Source organism: Pogoniulus pusillus, chromosome Z (genome assembly GCF_015220805.1).
Source record: "Pogoniulus pusillus isolate bPogPus1 chromosome Z, bPogPus1.pri, whole genome shotgun sequence".
Taxonomy (NCBI): Eukaryota; Metazoa; Chordata; class Aves; order Piciformes; family Lybiidae; genus Pogoniulus; species Pogoniulus pusillus.
The window spans coordinates 41,821,827-41,834,291 of record NC_087309.1 but is presented as its reverse complement, the minus strand read 5'-3'; the positions used below and the strand labels follow the sequence as shown (position 1 = coordinate 41,834,291).

The 12,465-nt window shown below is 50.5% G+C and overlaps 1 protein-coding gene across 1 annotated transcript; it reads right to left on the bottom strand.

Moving 5' to 3' along the window:
• TOMM5 (translocase of outer mitochondrial membrane 5) lies at positions 1 to 1,327 on the bottom strand. The gene is made up of 2 exons (XM_064176686.1): positions 1,131 to 1,327; positions 1 to 507 (listed from the first exon to the last, which is right to left on the bottom strand). Exons 1-2 carry the CDS (start codon positions 1,249 to 1,251, stop codon positions 473 to 475), a joined length of 156 nt encoding a protein of 51 aa, XP_064032756.1. The 5' UTR covers positions 1,252 to 1,327; the 3' UTR covers positions 1 to 472.
• Between the last annotated feature and the right edge of the window lie 11,138 nt (positions 1,328 to 12,465).

Below are 12,465 nucleotides of genomic sequence, written 5' to 3'. Positions count from 1 at the left end.
TAAGTGACACAGCTGCTTTTCTATTTATTTCAAATCAAACTGGGTTCATTAGACTTTTTCTCACAGCCATCAGACTTGTTCTCACAGACAGGCTCGGTAAGGTTGACAGCCATAGCACGTGGCAGTTTGGAGGTAGCTGCATAACAAAGCAACTTGCTAGCATTTAACATTTAATACAAAATGGAGACAGACTCTTTATAATAGCACAAGAAATGTTCCATCACAAGCCACTGCTTGAATACAAGGGAGTATTCAATGACCAGAAATCACATCAACAGGGGACCTGGCATCTGCAAGGACAACAGACATCTTCCCTGTACTCCCACCTAGGCTATCATCCTAAGGTCAAACGTGCTTAAGTGAAACATTTCAGAACCATTTAGTATTGGATGTTTGCCTCGGGCACAACATTTAAACAGGAAAGCAGCTACAGTCCATTTTATGTTCTTGTACGCAGAGTCTTCTCAGGTGTTCATATACTGTCCAGCTTCTTCAGAATGAAAGGAGCTGAAAAGATAAAGCAGCATGAACTTAGATCAGGACGCAAAGTCTGCAGCGAGTCTGCTGAAAGTGCAGCACGTGTATGTGGCACCTAAGATACTCGAGCTCTGGGCAGGTTACCACCCTCTCTGCCCTCCACACCGCTCGCTGTGTTGAGGCAGCATGACTGGCAGAGAAATGAGGTCAGACGCGCCTGGCTGTGCTGCACGGGAGAGCGTCGGGCTAGCTCCCGACACCAGTTCAGGCGTGGGGCACGATCACCCAGATATGGCTGCTGGTTTTTTTCCCCTCACAGACGGGCATCCCGAAAGGGAAGCCGAGAGACTCTGATGCCGTTCTCTAAAGCGCGGCCCTGTTCTCCCGCACTGTCGGGAAGCATGGCAAAAATCGCTCATCGCCCAAACCCACCCTCGGCCGCCTCAGGCCGCGCTGCCGCTCCGAACGGGCCGCAGGGACGGCAGGCTCCACCCGCTCTCCCGCCACCGCACACTCAGCCCCAGCGGGACAGCAAAGGCTCTCTGCCCCCGCACCACTGCGGGCACGGAAGCTGCCAGAGGCCAGGACGCCACGACGCGACGCGCCGGGCCCCGGCTGCCACCCTGCCGCGACCCCCGTCGCGTCCAACTCACTGATCCGCAGCAGCGCGACGTAGATAAGAAAATTGCGGACAGAGGTGAGGACATCGCGGCGCATCTTTCGCTTCAGCTCCTCCGGGTCCATTTTGGGCCCGAGCCCTTCAATGCGGAACATGCCGACCGCCCGCTCCCAGCACTGGCACGGCTACGGCTCCCGCGGAGGGACACACGCCTTCGCGGAGGCAGGCCGCCTCACGTGGCCGCGGGGGGCGGGCGCACAGCACATGCGCCAAGAGGAGGAGCAGCGCAGCGGCCGGCGGCAGTGTCGCCGTGTGCCTGGGGCCGCCGCCCGCAGCCCGCAGCCCGCGGAGGGTGCCGGCTGTCCCGTGTGCCGCAGGGCAGGGCGGCCCCCCGGCAGCGCGGCCCGGGCAGGCTCTGTGAGCCGCCCTCTCTTGCCAGGGGGCAGACAAGGAACAATGGAGAGAGATGGGTGGGCTGGGCAACTGAAGCGGTTTTACCGAACACAGCATAATGGAGCGGATTAAAATAAACACAAACCCAGTATCGAACCGGCCCCAGCAGCAGCAGCGCCACCGTCACTACCGACGCTGCGGGCAATAACGGGGGGAAGTCCCAGGCTGGACTGGGTTCAGGAGCACAGATGAGGATTGAAGGCAGAGTGGATGGAGTCCTCTGCGGATGTTCTCCGCTGAAGAAGAGGCCTGGCCCGTGCGATCCCTCAGCTTTGTAGCAAATACGACAGACATCTAATGCAATCACCTTGGGCATTTTACAGTCACCTGTCTTGTCTGCTCCTCCCGACAGCCGGCAGCTCTTAACTGCACCCCAAGCTAGTGCACATGGAATAGCAGTGACCTAGGTCTGCACAGGAGCAAGTACAAGCGAAAGTGTTTGCACTCCAACCTTTAGTAGTGACTGACCAAGCGTTATCCTTGCTAGATGCAGACACTCTTCAAAACCACACCATTAACTTCACCGGGAAGAGACTGAGACGAAAAGTGGAGTCACTGTACAGAAATTGTTTCTGTTGTAGGTGGAGCCAGGACATCTTCTCATGGTGAAGAGAGCAGAGAAGGGTCTGCAAAAGGGAGATGTGCCACCCAAGACACTGCTCCTCCTAGGCTGGCAGGCAGTTGTCCCTGCCCTGGGGACGCAGCAAAGCAGCCTAGAAGCCTCCTAGTACAGTTGCCCTGTGTGTGTGTGTGTAGCCTTGGTGCTGGCGGCATGCTGGTGCAAGTCTGCAGAGCAGCAGCTCTGGCTAAGTTTAGCTGTCCTGGAGGAGAATCATGCAGACTGACAAGAATCTCGCTTCTCTGTCTAGTGGCTTCGCATAGAAGACTTGACAGTAGGGAGCAGACACAGAACAGCCCTATGCAGTAAGGCACGGAGAAACTGTACAGTGCCTGTCAGCTCTGTTGCAGTAACAGTGCTTGGAACGTCTGTTACCAACATGGTCTGTAAATAAAGATGGTCTTGAGGTGCGAGAGTTATGTCTGAGCCATACATACCAGATGCTTGTCTTGGGGATGGAAAGGTATCATATGGTTCTGTCTAGAGGAGATGGACACAGACAAAGCAGAGACTGATTGTGCATGTTACACCTCACAACATTTCAAAGCATGTCACAGCACAACAACCTCAAACTCCGCAGCTATGTCATCACATCCCATGCTGCAAACCATACTGGCTTCCCAGTCTGTGTGACACTACTAGGTGAGAACATAATCCTGAAGAGCAAACAAGTCTTGATGTGCATAGTCAGTGGAGAGAGGGTTGTAGCTACATCACGTAGCATGAGACCAAGCTTACCCAGGAAACTCTGTGCACAGCCTGCAGTCTGGACCTCTGAGCTCTGTCTGCACCATATCAGCTTCCAAGATCCAAACCCTACACCTGCTCCTGCCCATGGTAGGCAGTGCTTTCAGAAGCACTCTTAAGTGCTAGGACTATTGTCACAAGTGCTAGTGATGCTTGGAGAGAGTCAAGCAAGCAGGCAGTGTGTGATGGCAGTCCACACCACCCCCACAAGTTGTCTGGGCTCCAGCAGCTACCTGCTCTGTCTATAGTCTTTGGGATCAGGCAATGCACAGTAGGCAGATAATTAAAAAACTAACAAAAACCTCAACAGATCCCTTTGAGCTAAGCTGCCTATGACATGAGGCAAAGCCAATTACAGAGCAGCTGCTGCCATCCTTGTAGTGATTAAGGGGGCTAATGGCATATCACTGGCTGTGAAATGGCTCTCAGGGACAAGGGAGTGGAACAGAGCTGACAGATCTTTACAGATGCTTTCTATAGAGAACAAGAGATCTCAATCCCCACATGTATAGTATCAGACAAGGAAGGTAAGAGACCATCATGGCTGCATCAAGGCCTGGTAGTCAAACTTAAGGGCAGGTTGGGACTACACAGGACATGGAAGAAGGAATGGGCATCCTGGGAAGAGAGATGTTGCCCTGTTGTGTAGGGACAAGGTCAGGAAGGCGAAGGCGCACAGCTGGAGCTGAACTTGGCAAGGGATGTAAAGAGAAGGGCGACGAGGCTGGTGAGAGACCTCGAGCACAGCCCTATGAGGAGAGGCTGAGGGAGCTGGGATTGTTTAGCCTGGAGAAGAGGAGGCTCAGGGGTGACCTTATTGCTGTCTACAACTACCTGAGGGGTGGTTGTGGCCAGGAGGAGGTTGCTCTCTTCTCTCAGGTGGCCAGCGCCAGAACGAGAGGACACAGCCTCAGGCTGCGCCAGGGGAGATTTAGGCTGGAGGTGAGGAGAAAGTTCTTCACTGAGAGAGTCATTGGACACTGGAATGGGCTGCCCGGGGAGGTGGTGGAGTCACTGTCCCTGGAGCTGTTCAAGGCAGGATTGGACGTGGCACTTGGTGCCATGGTCTAGCCTTGAGCTCTGTGGTAAAGGGTTGGACTTGATGATCTGTGAGGTCTCTTCCAACCCTGACGATACTGTGATACTGTGAGAGAAACAAGAAAGGCTTCTACATGTACATAAACCAGAAAAGGAAGGCTAAAGAAAGCATGAACACCCTAATGGGCAACAGTGGGGAACTTGTGTCAATGGATGAGGAGAAGGCTGAGATTTTCATGAACTTTTTTGCCTCAGCCTTCACTGGAAGGTCCTCTTCTCATGGCTCTCAAAGTTGATGGCCCACAAGGTGGAGACCAGGGAGACAAAGTCCCTCCCACTGAAGTGAAGATAGAGTGTGTGAACATCTAAGGAACCTGAAGATATACAAGTCCATGGGACCTGACAAAATGCATCTCAGAGCCCTGAGGGAATTAGCTGATGTAGTTGTCAGTACACTCTTCATGATATTTGAAAAGTCCTGGCAGTCAGGTGAAATCTCTGGGGGCTGGAAGAAAGGGAACATTATACTCATTTTTAAAGAGGGTAGAATGGAGCACCCTGGGAACTACTGACCTGCCAGCCTCACCTCTGTGCCTGGGAAGATCATGGAGCAGATCCTCCCAAATGCCATGCTGAGGCACATGGAGGACAGGGATGTGATTGAAGGCAGCCAGCATGGCTTCACTAGGGACAAATCCTGCCTGACCAACCTAGTGGCTTTCTATGATAAAGTGATTATGTCAGTGGGTAAGGGAGAAACTATGGATCTGCCAGGCCTTTGACACAGTCCCACACAACATCCTGCTGGCCAAGTTAGAAAGATATGGATTTGACAGGTGGACTGTTCAGTGGATAAGGAATTGGTTGGATGGTCACATCCAGAGGGTGGTGCTCAACGGCTTAAAGTCTAGATGGAGAACAGTGACAAGTAGTGTCCAGTCACCATCCGTGGAGGTGTTCAAGAAAAGACTGGATGAGGCACTTAGTGCCATGGTCTAGTTGACTGGCTAGGTCTGGGGGATAGGTTGGACTGGATGATCTTGGAGGTCTCTTCCAACCTGGTTGATTCTGTGATTCTATCAATAATATAGACAGTGAGATTGAGGGTACCATCAGCAAGTTTGCTGAGTGGTACTGTTGATATTCCAGAGAGACAATGTGGTGTCCAGAGGGACCTGGACAAGCCAGAGAGGTGGGCTCTAGCTCTTATTGAGATTCAGTAAGAGCAGGTGCAGGGTTCTGCACCTGGGCCAAAACAATCATCACTATCAATACAGACTGGGGGATACAGATAGAAACCAGTCCTGAGGAAAAGGACTTGGGGGTGCTGATGGGTGAGAAACTGGACATGAGTTGACAGTGTGAGCTTGCAGCACAGAAGGCAAATGGAAGCCTGGGCTGCATCAAAAGATGCATGGTCAGCAGATCCAGAGAGGTGATTCTGCCATTCGAAGGACATGGACCTGATGGAGCAGGTCCAGGTGAGGGCCACAAAAATGATTAGGGGATTGGAGCAGCTCTGCTCCAAGGACAGGCTGAGGGAGCTGGAGTTGTTCATCCTGGAGAAGAGAAAGCTCTGAGGAGACCTAATACCAGCCTTCTAGGACCCGAAGGGGGCCTACATGAAGGATGTAGAAAGACTGTTTACAAAGGCCTGTGGTGACAGAACAAGAGGCAATGACTTCAAACTAGAGAAGAGTAGATTTAGATTGGATGTTAGTAACAAGTTCTTTACTATGAGGGTGGTGGAACACTGCAACAGGTTGTCCAGGGAGGCAGTTGAGGCTCCATCCTTACACATATCCAAGGTGACACTCAGTAGGCCTCTGGGTAACCTGATCTCATTGAGGATGTTCTGTTCCTGCTGACTGCTGGAGGCATTGGACTGGATGACCTTTAGAGGTGCCTTCCAACCCAGACCATTCTATGATGCTATGCCAGTAAGAACTTGGATTGCTTTCCCCTTCCCATGAAGTGCTGGTATTCAGATAAGGCACAGGTAGTGCAGAGGGGTGGCAAAAAATAGTGCTGTCAAGGTCCAGAGAACAGAGATTAACAATATCTCTGTCCAGCGGAGCAAGATCTGTTCTTATGGATTTGTGTGTTGTGAAATTAAGGTGCAAGCAAGACCAGATAGCACCACAAAACTATTTATTAAAGGATAAAGTTGAAGAAAACCGAGGGAGAGAGAAGGGGAGAGAGAACAATGGACAAAAAGAGAAGAAGCAGGGAAGGAAAAGAGGAGGCATTATATTACCATCAGCCGCAGATGGGGAGACAGAGAGAGACATGTGCGTGGCCCAGGGATGTTCTTCTGTGGAGTTCCGTCAGGCATGCATTTGGTGGAGATGCAGCACTGGAGGTGCGCAGGTGGAGGTGCACAGGTGGAGGTGCACACTTTGGCAGGCATTGCTCATGTCTTTTTATACAGTCTTTTAGATCTGTGTCCAGGAGTGGCTCCCCAGGAAATCTGCCTGTGTATTCATGCGTTCACAGGGGTCCTGCAGCAGCACCAGGGAGGGCATCTGCCCCCTCTCTGCTCTGCTTACCAGTTCATACCCCGAATACACATAAGCCTTTTCTCTTTGGAGCAGCTGACATAAGATGTGCACATCCTGGGCATTCGAGACAGGGTGAGGTCCAGGAAGTCCACCAAGGCACTGTCTGTTGATTTGCATCCCTGAGCTTTCAGCCAGGCACCAGCTCTGAGCCTGGAAGGTTAACAAAGGCAATCTTTACCTTTGTTGATTTACAAGGGAGAGAGGATTTAGACTCTCACAAGTGCTCAGAAATTAAATCTGCTCTTGCTGGGCTTTATGACACCTCAGGCAGGGTTTGGGGAGGTGAGGGAAGGAACTCATCAAGGTGATTTGGACCTCCTCAGTGAAGGTGTTTCCTGAAGTGGCCCTCTGTACTCTGTTCTGAGGTTTTTGTCCAGGGCTGCTCCCACATCACAGAGATGCCTCATGAACCAGATGAAAGGACAACATGTCTTTTGCTTAGGCAAGGCAGCATTAGCATGTCTTGGATCCTTGAACATCTACCAGCAAGAAGCAAGGAGTGCCAGAAACCTTCACTTCTGAAGTTGGATCAAGATGTTTATCACTGATGCGTACCAAAGGCATTTCAGGGGCCCTGGGGAAGCTCTGCAGAGGTACTGTGAGGAGGCAGAGTAGATAGCGCTGGAGCCTTGGTGCTATCTGCCATGTCGACCCTTTAACCCCACCAAATTAATCAATATTGATACATAGTCTAATGGCAACATTTGCCTTTCTGCAAACAAAAAGACTTTGTCCAGCCAGTCCATGGGCTGGTTTCTTTTGAGGCAGTCACTAGTGAGCAGCTTTCTTCATTTCCTCTGTTTTCCAGCCTGGATCTCCAGCCTCTGATGTGAAGGTCAAGGAAGAAGACAAAAGTTGTCATACAAGGCTCTGAGAGTTTCCAGCAAGTTTGTCTTCTCAAATGATGTGATCTCAATGCAGCTATTGTACGTGGTGTCTGGGGCAGCTGTACATTGACATCAGTGCCTGTTGCTGTCCAAGGCTATGACAACAGACACCCAGAGATGGCATCCAGTCTTCCATCCATTCATCTCCTCAGAGGCAGGCAGCAGCATCCCCAGCTCGCTGTAGAGAGAAAGTCTGCCCCTAACTACATACAGTTCCACCTCTGACCTCATCAGGTCTGAAGACTTTTCAACTAATTCCAGCCGGAAGCTCTGGCACAGATTGCAAGTAATGGTAGCTGCTTAGTGCCAGGGAAGTCAGCAGTGCTACTGCACCTTTGCAGCAGGACTCTTGGTGACTGCAAGGAGTAAGACTCTCTGGCAGAGATAACTTCACTGAATGACAGACCCCACAATGGAAACTGCATCAACTCCTCCTGCTACTGTGCTACAGTAGAGTTGTCAGCTGGATGGTTAATCTAAAGGGGAGGAAAAATGGCAAGGAGCTAAAGCAGAGAAAGATCTTGAAAAACATATCCCACTGACCTCTCCTGGGAACAAGGTAGAACAGGAGGCAGACTGTCATACAGGGGTATATTCAGCACAGTACTGCTGGGGAGAGTGACATCCTTAGCTGACACTAAGGTGCTGGAGGAGATGTTATTTTTCTGCAGAGCAAGTGAAAATAAATAAGTCACCATTCAGCCCACAGGGTATACTGGTGGTTATGTAAACTGATAAGGACAGGCAAAACCACACCAGAGCATGCCAGCGATGTAAACCCACATCAAGCTGTTAAAAGACAACAGAGCAATGCCAGGGCAGGAAGGCTCACACCCTCTCTTCACCTCTGCTTTGCTGTGGGCACAATGAAAAGGCACAGTGGGGCTCAGAGAGATGCAGTGTGAAGAGATGGTGCCAACCACATGAACAGACAGGTCCTTCAGGTGCCTTGGTCTGGAAGTCTCCTACTTTGTAGTCACATCATGGCTCCACCTAAACCTCCAGTTCATTCTGCTGTATGTGGCATCTTCCCAGCAACCTCACCAGCTATGCTCTGTTTAGTGGGGCCCTGGGGCAGGAGGACAGTCCCTGATATGTATCAGGAGAAGAAGCATCAGGACAGAGCACTGGGTCTGGCTCTGCCTTGGAACCCTGGCATGCTTGCCACATGACACCCAAGGCTTAGGTTCTAGCTTGTGATTCAAAAGCCACAGGCTGGTTTTCTCTGGATTTCCTCTACCATCAGAGGTCGTCATCCTATCATGCATCTCCCAGGCCAGCAGCCTGCCAGCCTTGTTCCAGTAGTGGCAGCTTGGTGCAAGATAGTGTGGCTTTAGTCCACCCATTTTCTCACTGCCTGCATTGGCACATCAGTCAGCAGCATCCTGTGATAAGCTGTGTGCGCAGTCCCAAAATGCCCTTCCCTTGCACCCTGTGGCATGTTTTGTGCCCCTGTCAGTGACCTCTGGGCCTGTGAGATGCTCAAGAGAGGGTAGGTGTGCCCCAGCCCGTGAGACTGAGCTCCCCTGGCATGGGGTGCCGCTGGGCAAGGGCTCATTGGTGTCACTAGGCACCTCCTGCTGCTCAGGCCTCTTCTGTGTGCAGATGAGGTTTTCATCATCAAAGTTACCATTCCTGTACTGTGACCTTTATTATCGGAGAAAGACAATACTGAAAGCAATGTTTCTGACCAGTCATGTTTGAATCTCCCTCAGTCAGCCCTTTTGAGGCCAGGTAGTTTGAAATGACCCATCAGTTCTCAATTCAAGCATCCCAGAGGTGTCCCCAAACCTCCAGATCTGTTTTATCATCCTTCAGCCAGTGTTATTGTTCTTCTGTGGTTTGGGACAGCAGCAAAAAGCAACCTGGCACTCCTGTCACCCTAAAGGAAGATTTTTCTTCCTGCTGTTCACCCTTACCTTGGCAGAAGCAGAATGTAGCCCAGACTCTCATGAAGCTACACAAGCTCTTGCCTAACAACCTGTGCCGATTTATATGCTCAGGTGCTGGAAATATCCCCAAAAGTTTATAAGCAACCACAGAGCCTCAAGACAAACAGTTAAGACTTGTCATCCATTTACCTGTGATCTGGAACAGGGAGAGACAGGGGCCAGAGAAAATGTGATTCCCCCCAAACTGTGACGCACCATCACAGCATGTTCTGCCCATGCACCAGGCCGCTGAATACGATTTCTGGTGTCTTCAGAAGGTTGAATGCACTGACCCTGCTGCAGAAGAGAACTGGGAAGGGGACATCAGTGTGGTGAAATGGAGTTGAGGGGAATTTGTGGGGAAAAACATGCGAGGCCGATTTGTAAAAAAGATGAAATGATTTATTACTAACATAGGAGAAATCCTCTTCCCCAAACTTACCTGTAACTATCCCACGTAGATTCTTGGTTCGCAGATTAAAATAGAAAATGACAAAAATGAAGAGAGTCTGTGATTTTAAGAGAGTTCATTTGAGTCTTGAGAGATTACTCAGTCTTTAGATAAAAATTAATCAGTTGCTCACTGTCCAAAGCAGTTCAGCAGGGTTTTGAAGTATTATGAAGTTCAGGGCATTGTCCAAGTTCGTGCCGAGCTGGCTGTAATCCTTAATGCTGCGGTGCGAATGCCAAGCAATGCATACGCAGGCAGGGTGTCATTCAGAAGGAGAACAGGGTTGAGAGCGAGAGGATCTCGAAGTGCAGAGCTGCAAAGGGCTGCAGAGGAAGAGGCAGGGTAGGGTAGGGTAGGGTAGGAGCTCGATTAAGGCAAATGCAGCATTTTATAGTGCTCAAGAGAGGTGTGTTTAGCCAGTTCAGGCGATTTTACATTATTTTTACAGATTGGTACAAAGTTATAATCAGTTCATACAATTGGACAATTCTTACCATAAACAACCTACAGGACCACCCAGGGGTCAGCCCCCAACAGGTGTCCAGCGAGCTATGGGAACCAAGGTCTTTGGCTCAAAACAGAGCTAATGTTTACCTTTTACCCCTCTGAAGGAGGAATCTTCTCAGGGGCCCTGTAGCTCATACAGGCAGATAGGAATATTGGTTTTGGTTATTGCGATAGTTTGGCTTCATGTGAGCCACGACCCTGTGCAGAAATGAGGCCTGCAAAGGGGCTCTGCTACCTTCCATGACAGTTGCATCATCTGTCTTGTATCCTTTCATGCAGCAGTTCTTGCATTAGTAGAATCAGAGCATGTAGCAGAGGCAGATGCTGTCTGTACTGCCTGTGTAGTCTGAGTCTGAACCTTCAAAAGAAGGGGCTTCTTGTCACGTGTGTCATTAACAGACATGTTTCTCATGTCACACCCTCTCTTTTTTGCTTTCTTGCACAGGTAGAAACAATTGTAGGTCCCTTTTTAATCTCTGTTGTTGAAACGTTGTCAAAGGTTTGGCTCTTTTGCATATGAGCTTTTCTGCTTCAGGGGTTCATTTGTCCATTCCTTGCTAAGGGATCTGAGTCTTCCTTTGAAAACAGCTTGGTGTGAGGTGTGTGCACTGCAGGATGTGGAGCTTCTCAGCTTCTCAGTCTACATATAAGCCAGTGAAATGGTTTGGGTGTTCCCCACCCTCCTACACTTTAGAAGTTACCCAGACTAGGCTCACCCAGCTCTGGGAATATAGATGAAGCTATTTATTTACAGCTAGCACAATATACAAGCAGATATTTACAGTATATACAGTTATAGACAGAAATAGACAAGGTAAAAGATAATACAGAAACACAACTCCCCTCCCAGAAACCTGAGTCCCCAGAAGGGGCTCTCAACCACCCTTGCACCTTCCCCCTGCCCCTCTCAACCTTACCCCAGTCCTAAGGAAGAATAGAGGTTCAGCCAAGAGGTTAAGAAGCAAAGGTGGGTTAGGCCAAATGGAAGGTGAGGTTAGGGAGATGCAGTTCAGTCAGAAGCCCAATGCAGAGTGCCACAAAATGGCAAGAGTGGTATCTAATGTTTTTGTTTCTTGTTCAGCAAGACTCTGAGGAGAGTAGACATCACCATTGTTTTCCTTTCACAGCCTATGATCTAGTTCTTCTCACCAAAACATTCTAGCTAGCTTCAAACTAGCACACCCAGCTATTAGCAAAAGCATCAGGGTGAGCTGTAGACACATAGGACATGCCTTTCTTAAGCACACAGGGCCACTTACTCTAGAGGTGAGAATCAGAGAAATGCCCTGGCTCACCTACAGCCTGGCCTGCCAGTCAGGTCTTGCTGCTATGGGGAGAGAGCAGATGTGCCAGAAAGGCTGGTGCAGACGCACGGTGTCACTCCTCTGGATGGACGCCAGCGCAGCCACCTCTACAGCACATCATTCTCTCCTCTTTTGTCTTCTGAGCTGCTGTACCTTCCACTGCTCACACGGGCTGTGTCATAACTTGAGAAGGTGTCTGGGGCTGGATCCCTAGCAGCATGGGCAGCAGGGGTAGGGAGGGGATGCTGCCCTCCGCTCTGCTCTGCTCTGCTCTGCTCTGCTCTGCTCTGCTCTACTGAGACCCCTCTGCCCTGCAGTGCTGGGCCAGCTCTGGAGTCCTCAGCATAGCACAGTCAGGGACCTGTTGGAGCAGGGCCAGAGGAGGCCACAGCAGTGCTGTCAGGGCTGGAAGCCCTCTGCTGTGAGGCCAGGCTGGGAGGGAAAGTTGGGAGTGTTCAGCCCGGAGAGGAGAAGGCTCCAGGGACACCTTCTGATGGCCTTGCAGTGCTTAAAGGGGCCCAGAAGAAAGCTGGGGACAGACATCTGAGCAGGGCCTGTTGTGACAGGACAAGGAGGGATGGGTTTAAACTAAACCAGAATAGATTTAGGATAGGTATAAAGAGGGCATGAGGCCTTGGCCCAGGTTGCCTAGAAAGGTGGGAGATGCCCCATTCCTGGAACTATTCTGGGTTACGTTGTTTAGGGCTCTGAACAATCTGCTCTATCTCAGTATCACAGTATCAACAAGGTTGGAAGAGGCCTCACAGATCATCAAGTCCAACCCTTTACCACAGAGCCCAAGGCTAGACCATGGCACCAAGTGCCACGTCCAATCCTGCCTTGAACAGCCTCAGGGACGGCGACTCCACCA

What these genes read in the sequence shown, in the direction of transcription:
- TOMM5 (XM_064176686.1), bottom strand. Translation starts at nt 1,251, where the DNA reads ATGTTCCGCATTGAAGGGCTCGGGCCCAAAATGGACCCGGAGGAGCTG. An exon ending in CGTCGCGCTGCTGCGGATCA is followed by an intron (nt 508 to 1,130) that starts GTGAGTTGGACG and finishes TTATCTTTTCAG; the next exon opens with CTCCTTTCATTCTGAAGAAG.